At 44.6% G+C, this 14,540-nt stretch overlaps 1 protein-coding gene across 2 annotated transcripts in view; it reads left to right on the plus strand.

Moving 5' to 3' along the window:
- The window catches only part of Kif26b (kinesin family member 26B), a 548,528-nt gene that overhangs the window by 242,614 nt on the left and 291,374 nt on the right, over positions 1-14,540 (plus strand). For both annotated transcript variants that reach the window (XM_087194066.1, XM_021265513.2), the window contains one exon: positions 7,020-7,556. In XM_087194066.1, the coding sequence (XP_087050192.1) occupies positions 7,020-7,556 (537 nt within the window). The remainder of the gene's footprint in view (positions 1-7,019; positions 7,557-14,540) is intronic.

Here is a 14,540-nt window from a genome sequence, read left to right on the forward strand (position 1 = left end):
TCTTCTGCACCTTGTATAGTTACCTCTTATTTTGGCAGGATTGTTTTACTTAGCTTTTGAACATTATATTCCTGTCTTTCTGTGTGTTTTTTGGAGGTTCCACAGCATGGCATTGGCTTTGGCTTGGTTCTGGTTCTGGTTTTTTTTTTTTTTTTTTGTACCGGGGATCGAACTTGGGTCCTTGTGCTTGCGAGGCAGGCGGTGGAACCACTGAGCTAAATCCCCGGCCCTGATTATGGTCTTTCTATGAGCAGTGTCCTGGGGTGGCACATGGCAGCACGTGGCCATCGGCAGGAAGTGGGCATGTGTACATCTGTCTGATGTAGCAAGGTTTTATCATCTGCAACACTTTTCAAATGTAGCAGCAAGCAGCGCTATTAATTGCATTCCCACCTGCCTTTGGTGCTCCCACTGGCCTGGCATGGGGAATACAGTCATTCAGACTCAGGCGACACGTGCTGTCTTTAATAGGCCCAGTAATCCAGAGCAGAATCCTCAAGCCAGGCACTGTCACGACATCCCAGGTTAATGTAGTTTCTTATGTAGAACAACTTTGGTCTGACATTTAACATTCTTCCTTTGGTGGGTATTTCTTTTTCTTTTGTCTCACTGAGCTTATTGTCCCGCATGCCTTTATGCCTTTACATTCATTTTTTTCAGGTCCTGGGATCCACATTCATGCTCACACCAATGTGTGATTGCCCTTACTGGGGGAAGTGCTGTCAGACCACAAAGCAGACTAGTGATAGGGACAGCAATCCTTGGGTTCAGATGCTGCTTGGCAGGCCCAAAGAAGTTTCTGTTCAAGTTTTATGCTCATAAAGCAAGACCGTGGGGCCACTTATTTCTATCACAACTGCTTGTCTTTGGAGAAGAATCCATATCCTCTGCCACCCAGAGTGACCCGTGTAGGGACTTTTCTGGGGTACACACTGCCAAGACTGGCAGACGGCTTGAGAGTGGTAACTTCTTCCCACAAACAACAGTGGTACATCATCACTTTGTTGAACAGTCTAATTTGTCCCCTGGCTCCTTGCCAGGTGGTCACATGTCTTGGTTGTGGTCTGGGAATTCCATGAAGAACAGGAATAAAGGACACCAAGGTTTAAAAGTTTAACTCTCAGTTAGTTCCTGCTGGGTACATTCCACATGATAAGTGGGGAGGAAGCCTGGGTGATGATCACCCTCTGCAACCGCTTTCCTCCACATCCCATCAAGCACTTGTGGAAAATGAGCCCCGGAAAAGTCAGGAACTAATAAGCCCGATAAATCGTCTTCCTGAGGACGAAGGATCATCCATCCACTAGCTGCAGATTTGGGAGGATCCCTAGATTTCAGAGTTTAAGCTGTCCTCACTGAAACTGGCTAATTAAGATTTGCCAAATTATTTTGATTTTCCGAAATTATGGAGGGGAAAACATTTCATTTCTCTGGAGACATTTAAGTCAAAATATTTGAATGTTTAAGTAGGAATGAGAGTATTGGTATTCTTGGTTCAGATCCATGTAAGGTTTGCTGCCTGTTGATCTGGAAACTTTCAGGTTTGTAGTTTTCATTAAAAAAAGAGAGTCAGAACATTGACACTGCCTTTTGAGATAGAACTGCGATGAAGAAGACTAGGGCTCTTGATAAAGAAAGGACCCTGGTGGGGAATGTGATGAGGGTGGCAGTGCAAACCCGGGTGAGCCAGGATGCTAAGGTGGTGACAGTAAATCCCATTGATGTAGGAGGCTGTCAGCTGTGGGAGAGAAAACATGGTCTTGTCGGAGCACTATGCTCCATCCCGGGTCTCCAGTGACGGCAGTTACGGAGGAAGAAAGTTTAGGAACAAAGTGGCAAGAAGCTGGCTCTGAAGAACAGCTTAAATCATGTGGAGCGTGTCACTAGAGGCCTCTAGTATAATAAACTAGAAGCAAACGTCAACAGGAATTTGTACAACACATGCTGGATACTGACTCCAGCTGCTGCCTCCGTCACAGACCCCGAGGCTTTGGGGGAACACACTCAAAGTATTCTTTTGGCTAAAATGATGCAGAAAATCACCCTGTCCTCAACAGTGGCATTAGCATTTATTGCTAAGCAGCGTATCCCTCAGAGGATGAAATGGAACAGAGAGCAACAAGAACATCAGTAAATAGCTTTGTTTGCCTGGGCAGTAGTTTTGGTTTTCTTGCTCAGGTTCTGCAGACTCCACAGGCCTCATTACCAGCCCCTCCGCATGCATTGGAATCAGGCTGGCAGCTGTTGGCAAAAAGGCCTGCTCCCTGCCTGTGGGAGTGAAGCCCTGCTGACTCCAGTGTGTACCATGGGCCTGGAATTTGCCTTTAGGTAGGTTTCTCTTGTCTCCTTGCTGATGAGCTGGACTGAGTGTGCAAAAAAATTTAAAAAAAAAAACCCTTCCTATGCAAATGTTACTTTCTTGGGAAGACTGAGGCCAGAGCTTAAGGAAGAACCTGTAAAAGGAGGATATGCCACGTGAGGCTCTTTAGCCATGTAAAACAATTATGGTTGGACAATTATATGAGCCTGAGATTTGAAAGAGTTCATTTTGTGACAGTTGTATAAGTGACTGTGTCAGTCAGCTGTCACTCTAATACCTGAGAGAATCAGCTTTTATAAGAAAAGGTTTATTATGGCTCACAGTTTATAGATTCTAGTTCATGGTTAGGTGGACTCATTGCTTCTAGGCCTCTAGCTGGGGTTTGGATGGTATTGGTGGGGAGTAAAACTGCTCACTTGATGGCCAGGAAACGAAAGGTTTCCTGAGAGTGAGAGGAAGGACTGGGACCCCACAATCCCCTGCAGGGACATGCCCCTCTGACCTGAAGATCTCCCACTAAGGCCCCACTTCTTAAAGGTTCTACCACTTTCCGGTAGCACCAAGATGGGGGGACCAAGTCTTTAACACATGGGACTTTGGGGGACATTTAAAATCCACACTGTAGCACAAAGTAACTCATTTAGGAAAAAACTGAACAGACATAGAATGGCTGTCATTCATTCTTTCATTCATTCATTCATTTCACAAGTACTTATTGCAACCTTACCATGTAGTAGGCACTATGATAGACATGTAGGGAATTAAAAACGGAAAGAAACAATATTTTCCCCTAAGGAACTGAGAGTCTCGTGGAGAAATAATTTTATAAACATTACAGACAATACAGTAGCCCTTAGAATGGAGATTTAGGAAAGCAGGGAAATGACATGATCAAAATTGCAGTGAAATCATTTTGGGGGAGAGGATGAGTTCACGGATAGACTTGGGGAGATCCTGGCGATGCGAGAGATGGAAAGCACAGCATGGCAGTGGGAATGCAGAAAAGGGCAGGTCAAGACTTTGGAGGAAAAATTATCTGGTAAATTTGGTGATTGGCTGCAAAGTTAAACGAGACAAGGAGGTTTCTAGAGTCCTGGCTGTTGACTACTGAATGAGAATAGGTTTAGGAGCAAAGAAAATTACTTAAAAAATTTCAGGTGATATTGTTCTAGGAACCTTGAGATATACAGCATGAGATTTAGGAGGAAGATCATGCAGAGATGGAGAGAGGGAGAGAGAATTCCAGGTCATTAGAATATGGACAGCCATGGAAGCCGTGGGCGTGGACACGATTTCCTAGGGGAATGAACTTGGCCAGAAGATGTGTGAACCAAGCTAAGACAGTCACCAGACTGTGAGAGAACCACCTAGAATATGGCATAAGGGCTCATTTTTTTCTGAAATACCCCTACAAGAAGCAGAGAGCATGAATGGGATTGGAAAACCACCTTATAGAATTTTCTTTGTTCTTTTGCAGCAATCCTTAATTGGGCAGACTTAGGGGGTCTTAATATTGATTTCATTTACCCCTAACCTTCCTTCTGAGGAACTTTCCAGTTTCCCATGTGTCTTCTGAAATTTCTTTTCATGGGACAAATGGAGCAAAGATGACTATATTATAATATAAGAACCTCTGGACCTAAGAATTTAGGATGATAGTATTTCCCAAGTGCCAATAGCCAGTTGTTATATGAGCGGAAGTAAAACTTAGATGGAGATGGAGGGAGTGAGGCAGGAGGGGAGGGGAAAGGCATGAAAAAAGAACTGAGATGTGTTGTTGTGTACATGTTCCAGCTCCCCGGGAGGAATATAGTCATATGTGCCGCAAACATGCCCTAATAAAACATGAAAATTGAAGCCAAGTGTGGTGGCGCTCACCTGTAATCTCAGCATTCAGGAGGCTGAGGCAGGAGGATTGCCGTGAATTTGAGGCCAGCCTGGGCTCCATCGTGAGTTTCATAATAAGCTCAAGGTCAGCCTTAAGTACATAGGAAGAGCCTGTCTCAAAGAAGAAAAAAAAAGAAAATTGAACAAAAAATAAGGGTTCAGGTTGCTTTTGCCATGTGACTGTTGCCTGAGGCCACAGGATGGATCAGGTGATAAAGATGTCTCTGAGACCCTTGAGCAAGGCAGCATGCCAGACTGGGTGCTCAGTTCCTCCCTTCTGTGGGTCAGCTGATCCAAGGGCACTCTCCTCACCCGTCTCCTGGGGTGACTGTGGTCCTTTTGGTGTCTGTGTCATGACAAGAGATTCTGTATTTGCCATCCATGGCTCTGAATGGTTCCTTTTTCCACCCTGTTATCACTCTTCTCCCTTCTCTAGTATTCTTTTTTATTTTAGCACTTACAGAAAGCTATGTCTGTTGGCTGTCTCTCTTTGAAGTTTTGAGTTGCACTAAAATATTTATAATGTGTGGACAAGCACTTGAAAGGCATTTTAGTTTCCTTAAGATGCCTGTCTTGACTTTCTGAAGCCTTTTGATGATAGGAACTGGCATAGGCTTTCAGGTCCAGGGTTGCTTAATTTTGGGAACACCTTTTTGACATCATCCAGCAATTGTGTCCCCATTAAAGAATCGGTCTCAGCTTCCTTTTCTGGGGACTGAACTGGGCTGTTGGCTACTTCTTGGTTATTTGCAGATATCATGTTGGTGGTAGGCTCAGCAATGGCACTTAGGTGGCACTTTGATGGCTCTTGCAGGGCTGGCTTTGGCTGGCTCATGTGTGAGTGGAAGACAGCAGTGGAGAGCTGGAGTTCTTGATGTCTTGTGACCCAAGGGGAAGTGCTGGGTTCCATGCTGTGTCTCCTTGAGTGGCCCGTGAGTCTCTACAGACTGAAGAAGAGATGCCAGCAGAGGGATGTGGCATTTGGTAGTCCAGGAACCAAGTATCCCTCCTGCCTTGTGAACTCCCTGAAGATGGGACTCATGCCCTGTTTCCTCCTATCCCCAGCCTGGTGTGCTGGCGGGCATGCTGGAAGCCAACATACTTATTTGTTAAATGGTGGAAGCTGAGCTGCAGCTGATAATAGGCTCAGTAAAGAATGACTCTTTAATGGGGAGTAGTACAAACCAAGAGAAGAAGATGAGAGGAACTCTCAGAATCAGAGATGGCTGTGTGGTGTATATTCTCCATGTTGGAGTCAAATCTAGAGTCTAAGGATAGCATCTAAAATCTAAAAACTGATGTGTGGATGAGACTTCTCATATAGCTGCTTCCTTACTGTGGAACCTCTCCTATATGATTGGGTTAACAAAAATATTCTAAATAAGCAATACATCTGAAGCTTCTTGAAATCAAATAGTTTGGTGGCTTGAAAAAATATGCCACTGGCTGTGGATTGCGTTTAAATGCCATTCTCCTGATTTCTCACATTATCTTCAATTATGCAGTGAATGTGAGAATAAATAAGTGAACTATGAAATAACCAAAGGATAAAATACCATATGGTCATTAAAAATAACATTTTCAAAAGCGTTTATTGGTAAGGGAAACTTCTCATTGTGTAATGTTACACGAAAAAGCAATAAACTATATCTTGGCACATATAGAGGCCAAATAAATTCCCTTTGAAGGAATGAGCATTTCCTTTGAAGCTTTATATCTGTGCAAAAAAATGTAAGTCTGCTGATGGATGTGTCTCCTGACTCTTTAAGTGAAAAATCATGGACTAGTGACGAAGACATCTGATGTAGTCTTTAACCCTTTGGGGGCTGTTTCTTTTCTGTAGACTGAGGTGGTAGGCTGCTGTGGAACGGTCCTCAGGTGCCTTTCAGGTTCCACGTGCTCTGAGTCGTGTCCAGTGGCTGTCTGCACAGAGCAGCTGTCACTGAGAAGGATGCCACCAGGCGAGGCTCACATGGTTCATGTCACTTTGCCAACTGAGACTTGATCAACCTTGACCTCCCATTGTTTCCCATCATTTTATGACTGTCTTGAGTTTCCACCTCCCCAGCTGCTCCCTGCTGCTGCTGCTGGGTAAAGAGGCCTCTTGATTTATTCATCAGTTAATCTGTGCATGCTGAGGAACTTTTCGGGGTGGTTAAACAGGGAAAACAAAATGCTGGAGCCCATAATCAAGATGGATCGTAATTAAGAATGGCCCCCCAGCAGTGATCTTCCTGTGCATGCCGGCCGCCCACACCACCCTCCTCACCCACAGCCCATTGCACCCCATTCACTTCTCATGGGCTTTGGTTCCATGAAAGCTCACAACAAATTTCAGAAAGGCAGATTTTCTCCTAATGGCCTAGAAGGACATGATCCTTGAGATGGGCCTCATCAGTTATTTGCAACAGCTGTTGAACCTCAAAAGTTCAGCCATACCCTAAAGCTGCCACAGTGGCTCTGTCCGTACAGGCAGGTACTGTCTTTTCCTGTCCCAGTTCCCCCACAAATGGAGCCATGGAGCTAGAAAGACATTACAACAAGCAGAATCCATGGCCTTGTGTGACAAGTGAGAGACTCAGTGAAATTAAGTAAACTGTCAGAGGTCACACAGAACTCCAAGGTTATAAGTGGCAGAGCTGAGTAACCCTACTTTCTTATGAAAGGTACAACAGTGCAAACAAGGACATCATCCTCATTAAATCCACTTTCTGATTTCTTTTAGCAGGCTTGGTTCGTAAACGAGACATCTGAATTGCATGGACCAACCTTCAGTTACAGGCTCTCTTTTCTCTGCTTGTGTCTTCTCTAGGACCCTGCTTTCTCCGCTGTGATTCATGAGAAACTCCAGGTCCCCAACACCATCCGAAAGGCCTGGAATGACCGAGATAACCGCTGTGACATTTGTGCCACACACCTGAACCAGCTGAAGCAGGAAGCCATCCAGATGGTGCTGACGTTGGAGCAGGCAGCTGGCAGTGAGCACTACAGTGCCTCACCTGGATCACCCCCTCCGCTGTCCAACATGCCCACCCTGGTAGGGTCCCGGCACGTGAGTGGTGGGCTCCAGCAGCCCAGGGATTGGGCCTTTGTGCCTGCCGCCTATGCCACCTCCAACTACACAGGCCTTGTCAACAAGCACAGCAGCAAACCCAGCAGCCTTGGAGTCAGCAATGGGGCAGAAAAAAAGAGTGGGTCCCCCACCCACCAGCCCAAGGTCAGCCTCCAGATGGCCACCAGTCCCAGCAATGGGAATATCCCCAATGCTGTGGCCATTCAGGCCCACCAATACCTGGATGGCACCTGGTCTCTTTCAAGAACCAATGGAGTCACGCTGTATCCCTACCAGGTAAGTACTTCCATGAGGAAGAAAGAGCAGGGTTGGATAGAGTCATAGAAGAGAAGTAGACAGCACTTCCTTTCTCTACCCTTCTCCTGTGAACTCCCCAGCCCAGACCCTAATACACCCTCGTGACCCACATAACTCTGTCACCAGGGTGAAGCAGCCAGACCAACCTGCTTTGAGACTGCATCTTCCAAACCTTCCACTTGTGCCTGCTCTCTGCTCATTCAGCATCTTCTTCCTAAGAGACCCTGTTGGTCCAGGCAGTGCCAAGTGTCTCACTTCTATCAGGTCTACTGCACGGTGTGGCATTTGGCAGTGTAGGATTACAGAGTAGGCCCTGGAAATAGTGGGACTGAGGTTCAGACCTGTCCACTTATGAGCAGTTTGACTTTACACACACGGTTTGCTCAACCTCAGGTCCAAATCTCTCAGTTAGGAACTTATAAGACTCTCAGTAGTGAGAATAAAATAACATGATGTAGGTAAGATACATAGTCTAATATCTCGTATATGATAAGGGATTGTTTTGCCTATTAAAAGAGATTTTAGAAATTAAGACATGAATCAGATAGTTTTGAACTAAAGAATATGGAAGAGTCGCTAAAATCATGGTTTTAATGCAATCTGTTGCTAGGGCTGGACATCACTAAGAATAAAATATATGAGGAACCAGTGACCTGGGTTAGCACTATGCTTCCTGTAAGTGTAGACACCTTTTCTTTCTTGCTTGCTTTTTTTTTTTTTTTGGTACCAGGGATTGAACTCAGGACCTTGCACTTGCGAGGCAGGAGGCGGAACCACTGAGCTAAATCCCTGGTCCGCATAGACACCTTTTCTAACCCTTCTGCCTTGACAGACCTTAGGTGTTTTCCACCTGAAACTTACCTTACATTCTGTTGGGCCTAGGTGACCAAAAGTGTTTTCTCTTTTCGCTGATTTAAATTAGTACGTACCTTCACATCTCCCCATAGGAATGAGAAAGCGGGTCTTAAATCTGCCAGAGGATTTTAAAGAATTGTTCTGATTTTTCTTGGGTGAGTTTTCTATTGGATGATGGTTGGACTTTGTCCCCTGTGTCATTTGTATGAGGAGTAACAGAGGGTAATGATTGTCACTGGGGTACAGAGGTCACCATGGCTGTGGGGTGTCTTTGCCTGGGGAGATAATTGGTGTAACAAATGACCCTAAAAATCTCCTGTGATTTCTCACCTGTCTGTGCCCCACCATAGGGCAGGTGGCCTTCTAGTGATCTAGGGACTCAAATGTCTTCCATTAAATATGTCACTGTCTTCTAGAGCCCTCAGAGTCCTCCACAAGATCTTCTGAAATCAGCCAAGCAATGAGGAAGAGAAAGAATGGGGGATCTAACAAGGGGATTTGGTTGGGGCCCATCCTAGCCTGGAAAGAGTTTACTTCCATCCATATTTAAGTGATAAGAATCCAATGTCCTGGTCCCACTTTCTTACAGAGGAAGCTGAAAAGCCAACCTGCCTCGTGGCCAGGAGAAAAATAAACAAGTTAGTGTATATATAACATAGTTTTATTTCATGGAGTAAAGGTACAGGGGGATATAAAATGAGTTAAATGTGGCTGGTAAAATTTCTGATGGCTTTTCTAGAGAGTCTGAGAAGAATATAGATTGCGTCTCCTGATGTCTTAAAAGAAAATGAGGAGCACTGATCATTCTTCTAGGAAGTTTTTGGACTGCCGAGCTCTTCATTTACTGGGTGCTTTGTAGTTGCCAAAATATAATGTACACATTACATTTTGACCTGTGGCCACACAGCCAGTGACAGGCTAGCACCAGCCCTCTCCACACCCCAAGAGAGTGGGTTTCCCTACAATAGCTGCTTCCAACTTTCCTAGGTTCCACTGAGCAGTAACCTGTCAACATCTTTCCCAAATATGACTCCTACTCAGGCCTGGCATACCAAACAGAAGGAATCCTGCATCTGAGCTGCCACTTACCTCTTGGATGGAATTTCCATGTGGTTTATATAAATAGAATAAGGAACTCATGGCATCTTAGGGGTGCATTATCATTTAATCTTGAAAATAACAGCCCAAGGTAGTGTGTTAGTCAGCTTCCCCTCACTATAAGAAATGATGACCAGAGATGAAAGATTTGTGTTGGCTCCCCGTGTTGGGAGTTTCAGTCCATGGTTTTGGGCCTGTGATGAGGCAGTACATAATGTCGGGAGCCTGTGTTAGAGCAAATGAGAGTGAGGAAGGGGCCAGGGTCCCACAAGCCTCAAGGGCACAGTAACCTGAAGACCTCATAACAGGCCACACCTCCCAAAGGCCCCACCCCCTCCCAACTGTACCACTCTGGAAACAAGGCCTTTAACTCTTGAGCTTTTGGAAGGACTGGCAAGAGGCAACCTGTTAGTGGCCAGGAATAGAATATGGCTTTTTTTACATTGTGAGAGGATAGTTTTTTTTGTTTATAATTCTAAAAATACCTGTATGTTATTTTGAAAATTATAGGAAGCCATACATGTTTGTTATAAAATAAACTATATGAGAAAGCTTAAATAAGACTTTTTAAAAGTCTGTATCACCCCAAAACTTATGTAATATTTGGATATATTCCTCCTGAGAGATTTTATATACTCGCAGTTTATAAAATTGTGACTAGTCTCAATTTTATGGCCTGCTTTTCATCTACTAGATCGGATACATTTTCCCATACCGTTGTGTATATTTCTAAAATATGATCTTTAATGGTAGCATCATATTTCATTATAATAATATTCTATACTCTCTACATGTATCCTGACTCATATAGCCAAGCATCAGTTCGAGTTCAGGCTTTTGCTTCTGTGACTAAAATGGTCACGTGAACATTCTTCTACACAGGTGGTCTTTTCAGCACTTCCTGCAGTTGTGCGAGCCACACCCCTCTTACACAGACAGCTCGCACTTCACTGCCATGCCCCAAGGGCCTTGGCACACGTATCAGGGACCAGGCAGAGACTCAGACCCTGCACCGGTGCTGGTGAGCCCAGGCAGAAGGGCTCAAAACTGGTGCTTTGATAAGATATTCGCAGTGTAGTGAAGATCTGTGGGAGGCAGAAGTCCTGAGGATGCTGCTTGACAGGAAGATTGGGACTGGTGGTGCATTTCTTCTAGTTTTGCAATAATTCACTTCCCCTTCTCCCATCTCGGGTGAAAGCAAATTTCTTGTACAAGAAGAAGTAGTTTTAAAGCTCTAACTAAGTGCGAGGCGCTGCGCAAGGTGTTGGGTGGGTGGCATCTTGGGCTGGAGACCCAGGTGTCCTGTCCTACAGGCTTCACAGCGAGGGAGGGAGCAGGCAGGTGAGTGCAGAGGTGAGAGCACCGAGAGGGATGGGAGTGCAGCCCCACAAGGCAAGGATGGGTTGATGTGACTTAAAGCCAGATGCAAAGATGACTCACGAGAGCCACCAACTTGAGATGGTGCCGGATTCATTTCATTGCCTCTTTCCAACTGCAGAACAGACTAATCCATGCATTTTCCCTGAGTAATAGTGAAAGAGACCTGCGGGAATCTCTCTGAGATAAAGAGCTTTGGGGCCCCGCTATGAATGGGGATCCCCTGGGTGGTGACTATGTCATCCCCATACCCCGGGCTGGGGTCTCTGGCCCTGGCCAGACTGAGTGTCTCCCACTGTGGACATCTCCCTGCAGTAAATATTCTGCAGTTCACGGTGTAGCCGGCTCATCAGAGACACTTGACTGCTCCGAAAGCTGACCCCATTTTTCCTGCTCACCCACGCTTCTCCCTCCCTCCCCACAGAACAAATCACCTCTGGATTGGTGCCAAAGCCATTCCCTGGGCAGAGAGGCATCTAGGTGTGGGCACTACCGAGGGTGCTGCTCCTCGCCTCGGAACCTGAGCCCGTGGGGACGAGAGAAAAGAGGAAGTTTGCCTTTCTGAACTGAGAGGCTGTGAGGATGAAAACAGGGAGCCTGGCAAAACCTTCAAATGGGCTGCAAAAGGAGCCCTCAGATCCCTCAAGCCTCCTGTCACCGTGTAATAATCCGCCATGGCCACCGTAGGGAGATGCTTGGCTCTTTTTTCTATTTATCTTTCGTGTTTCTAAAGAAACTCCACAAAGAATAGGAGCTTATAAGCATCACAGATAAATATGATTCTATCTAGAGGGGTAAGAAAAACATGAGGTGCTGAGAGTACGTCAAATATTGTGCAAACCACAAAGAAAAGTTCTCATTAAATATCGTAGCAAATTGATATCATAGAAGAGGAGAGGAGCAGCCCTTTCAAGAAAGCATTTCTTCATTTAACTTGGAGACAGCATAATCTACACATACATACAGAAATCAGAAAATACTCTCAAATTTTCATTTGGCCACATGAATTTTGACTTAGAAAAGACATATCTAGATTAATTCCTCATAATCATCCATAGATTAATTACCTCTTTTTGAATGGCAGCTGCTGTAGCCTGATTTATACTCATTATAGTAACAACTGCAGGAGAGACTGCACATGCAATGCTCGGAATCTTAGGTTGTTGCTGTTAGAATACATTTTTTAGGACAGTAACTCACTCTTGCACCATGGTAAGAGATTTGGAGACAGAATCTTAGTTGTGGCTCCACCAGCTGTTAATAACAGTTTAGTAGCTTAGCATCTGGAAATTCCTACCTCGTGAGGTGATTGTAGGAAACAATTTTTTTAAAATATGAAAATAGTTTATAAACTGTAAAGCAGGGATACTGATATGAATGATCTATTTCAAATCTCTCCTTTATCAGAGGAGAAACCTGAAGCTGAGAGATTTAAAGTTTCTTTGGTTCAGAATGTCCTAAACTCTAGTTTGATCTCTTTTGCTAGATTAGAAAACAAGAATCTATTTTATTCCCAAGTCCCTGACAACAGATAACATGTGCAAAGTAGAGAAAGCTCAAATTTAAGGGAAGTACAAAAGGTATTTCCCATGACTGGCCCGAAATGTAGGAAAAAAAATTTCAGGGCATATGACCTAGGGTCATGAAAATTTAAGCTGGGGCTGTAGCTCAGTGCTAGAATGTGTGCTTAGCAGGTGTGAGGTCTCGGCTTCAATCCTTAGCACCCTCCTTCAAAAAAAGAAAAGAAAATATAAGATAATGTTAGATGATATGTAAGTAATCAATCCATAATGGGTCAATATTAATTGAAGGCACAGACATACCATGGTACTCAGAGCTGATTGGTTCCAGGCAGCAAGACGAGTACCAAAAATGACAAGAACCAAAATGTTTTGATTGGAAAGGGTATCAATTTGAAAGGCAACGTACACTGACAAGTTCTAGCTTGCACATGGAGTAGCAAACACACAATAAGGATTAGGACAACACTTTCACAGCAGAATCAGTTGAATACCAAATCTGATGTGTTTCAAAGCTGTTGAGTATAAAGGTGTGACTGTATTCAGTGTATATTCCTTGAGTTGAAGGAAAATGTCTCCAGTAAAAATTATGCTGCTTTCAAAAAGAGCTCCATTTAGAATCTTGGTGAGAGATAATCCTAAGTGAACTCTGGCTGACTTCCTTGTAGGATTGTCCTATTACACCTTTAGATGTGATCGTGTCTGCTAATCATAGTTATTGGTAGTCACAGAGATATGCAAAAGCCGACTCACTTTCAGAACATCTCAAGATTTGCTAAACTGCAGGACCTAGAGCTCCTCGGAGATCAAAAGCTTCGGGGAACTTGCTGTAGGCGTTCTGTAGGAGGAATGTACCCTTTGGAGGAAGGTGAGACCTTGTGCTGCCCCCCAAGTCCTTTTGTACCCAAAGTCTCTGATTATGGGGATCTGAAGAAGGCAGAAGCATACATTCTAGCATATGTTCTGATATCTGGGGGATGAGGTAGACATACACTCCTGGATGGCCATTTTTCAAGAAGGTGCAGGATTGCATATTTGCAGCATGTCAGGAGTGGAGGATTCTCATTCATGTCCTTTGCTGCTCTCCAGGTCTCAGCCACTTGTCCTTGAAATATGCAACCAGCCCTGGTTCAGTTGCTGCTTCCTCTAGTCAGCCAGAGAAATAGCGTAAGATGTCACAGAAGAGTTTTAAGACCATGGTTTTATTCTCCTCTTCTTAATAGATGGCCAAGGAGGTATTGGAACATTTATCTTTATGCTTTTGGGGAACCCATGAACACAGGAAAAGGAACTATTCACTCATGAGCAGAGCATTTCTCAAGGATGTGGTGTTCAGGGTGAAACTCCAAAAAGACAGTGACATCTGATGAACTGGGTGGGACTGGGGTCTGAAGGGAACACCAGACTTCATGCAGAGATTTCAAAAATTTTTCAATCTGGCCATGTACATGGTACAGTAAACTGAAGAAGGAACCCATAAAGACATCCGTGTCCTCACTCCCATAATCTATGGGTGCGTTATGTTGCCTAGTAGAAGAGACTTTGCAGATGTGATTACGTAAAGGATGTGGAGGTGTAGAGATCATCTGGGGTTATCAGGTGGGTCCAGTGTAGTCACCAGATTTCTTTTGAGAGGGAGGCAGGAGAATGCTACACTGCTGGTTTTGGTGAGGGAAGAAAGGGCTATAGGCAAGGAGTGAAAGAAGGTCCTAGAATCTGGATGGAGCAAAGAATCAAACTGCTGTCCCCTTGAGCCTCCAGAAGGAAACCAGCTCTGCAGACTCGTCCTAGACTTCTGCCTTCCAGAACTTTAAGAGAGTACATTTGTGGATAATTTTGGCTCAGTTTTTGCTTTAGCACCTATAGACACCCAGCTACCTTTGAACATTTGGTACCTGAAAAGTCTGGTAAAAAGAGGTGAGATGAGGTGTACAAACTGAGGAGTTGCCACAGAATCGTGCAGGATGGCAAAGAATGTGAGCTTTTCATCCTACACAACAAACTACATCACCCAGTGGATGGGCCAGCACATTAGCAAGTCAGATTATTTCATTTGGATGCCTCCACAGCATGAGAGGTTACTCACACTGCACCATTGGTTTTCAATTGTCTC

This window comes from Heterocephalus glaber, unplaced genomic scaffold, assembly GCF_053883595.1.
Source record: "Heterocephalus glaber isolate CG9 unplaced genomic scaffold, H.glaber_assembly_v1.0 deba00001600, whole genome shotgun sequence".
NCBI lineage: Eukaryota > Metazoa > Chordata > Mammalia > Rodentia > Bathyergidae > Heterocephalus > Heterocephalus glaber.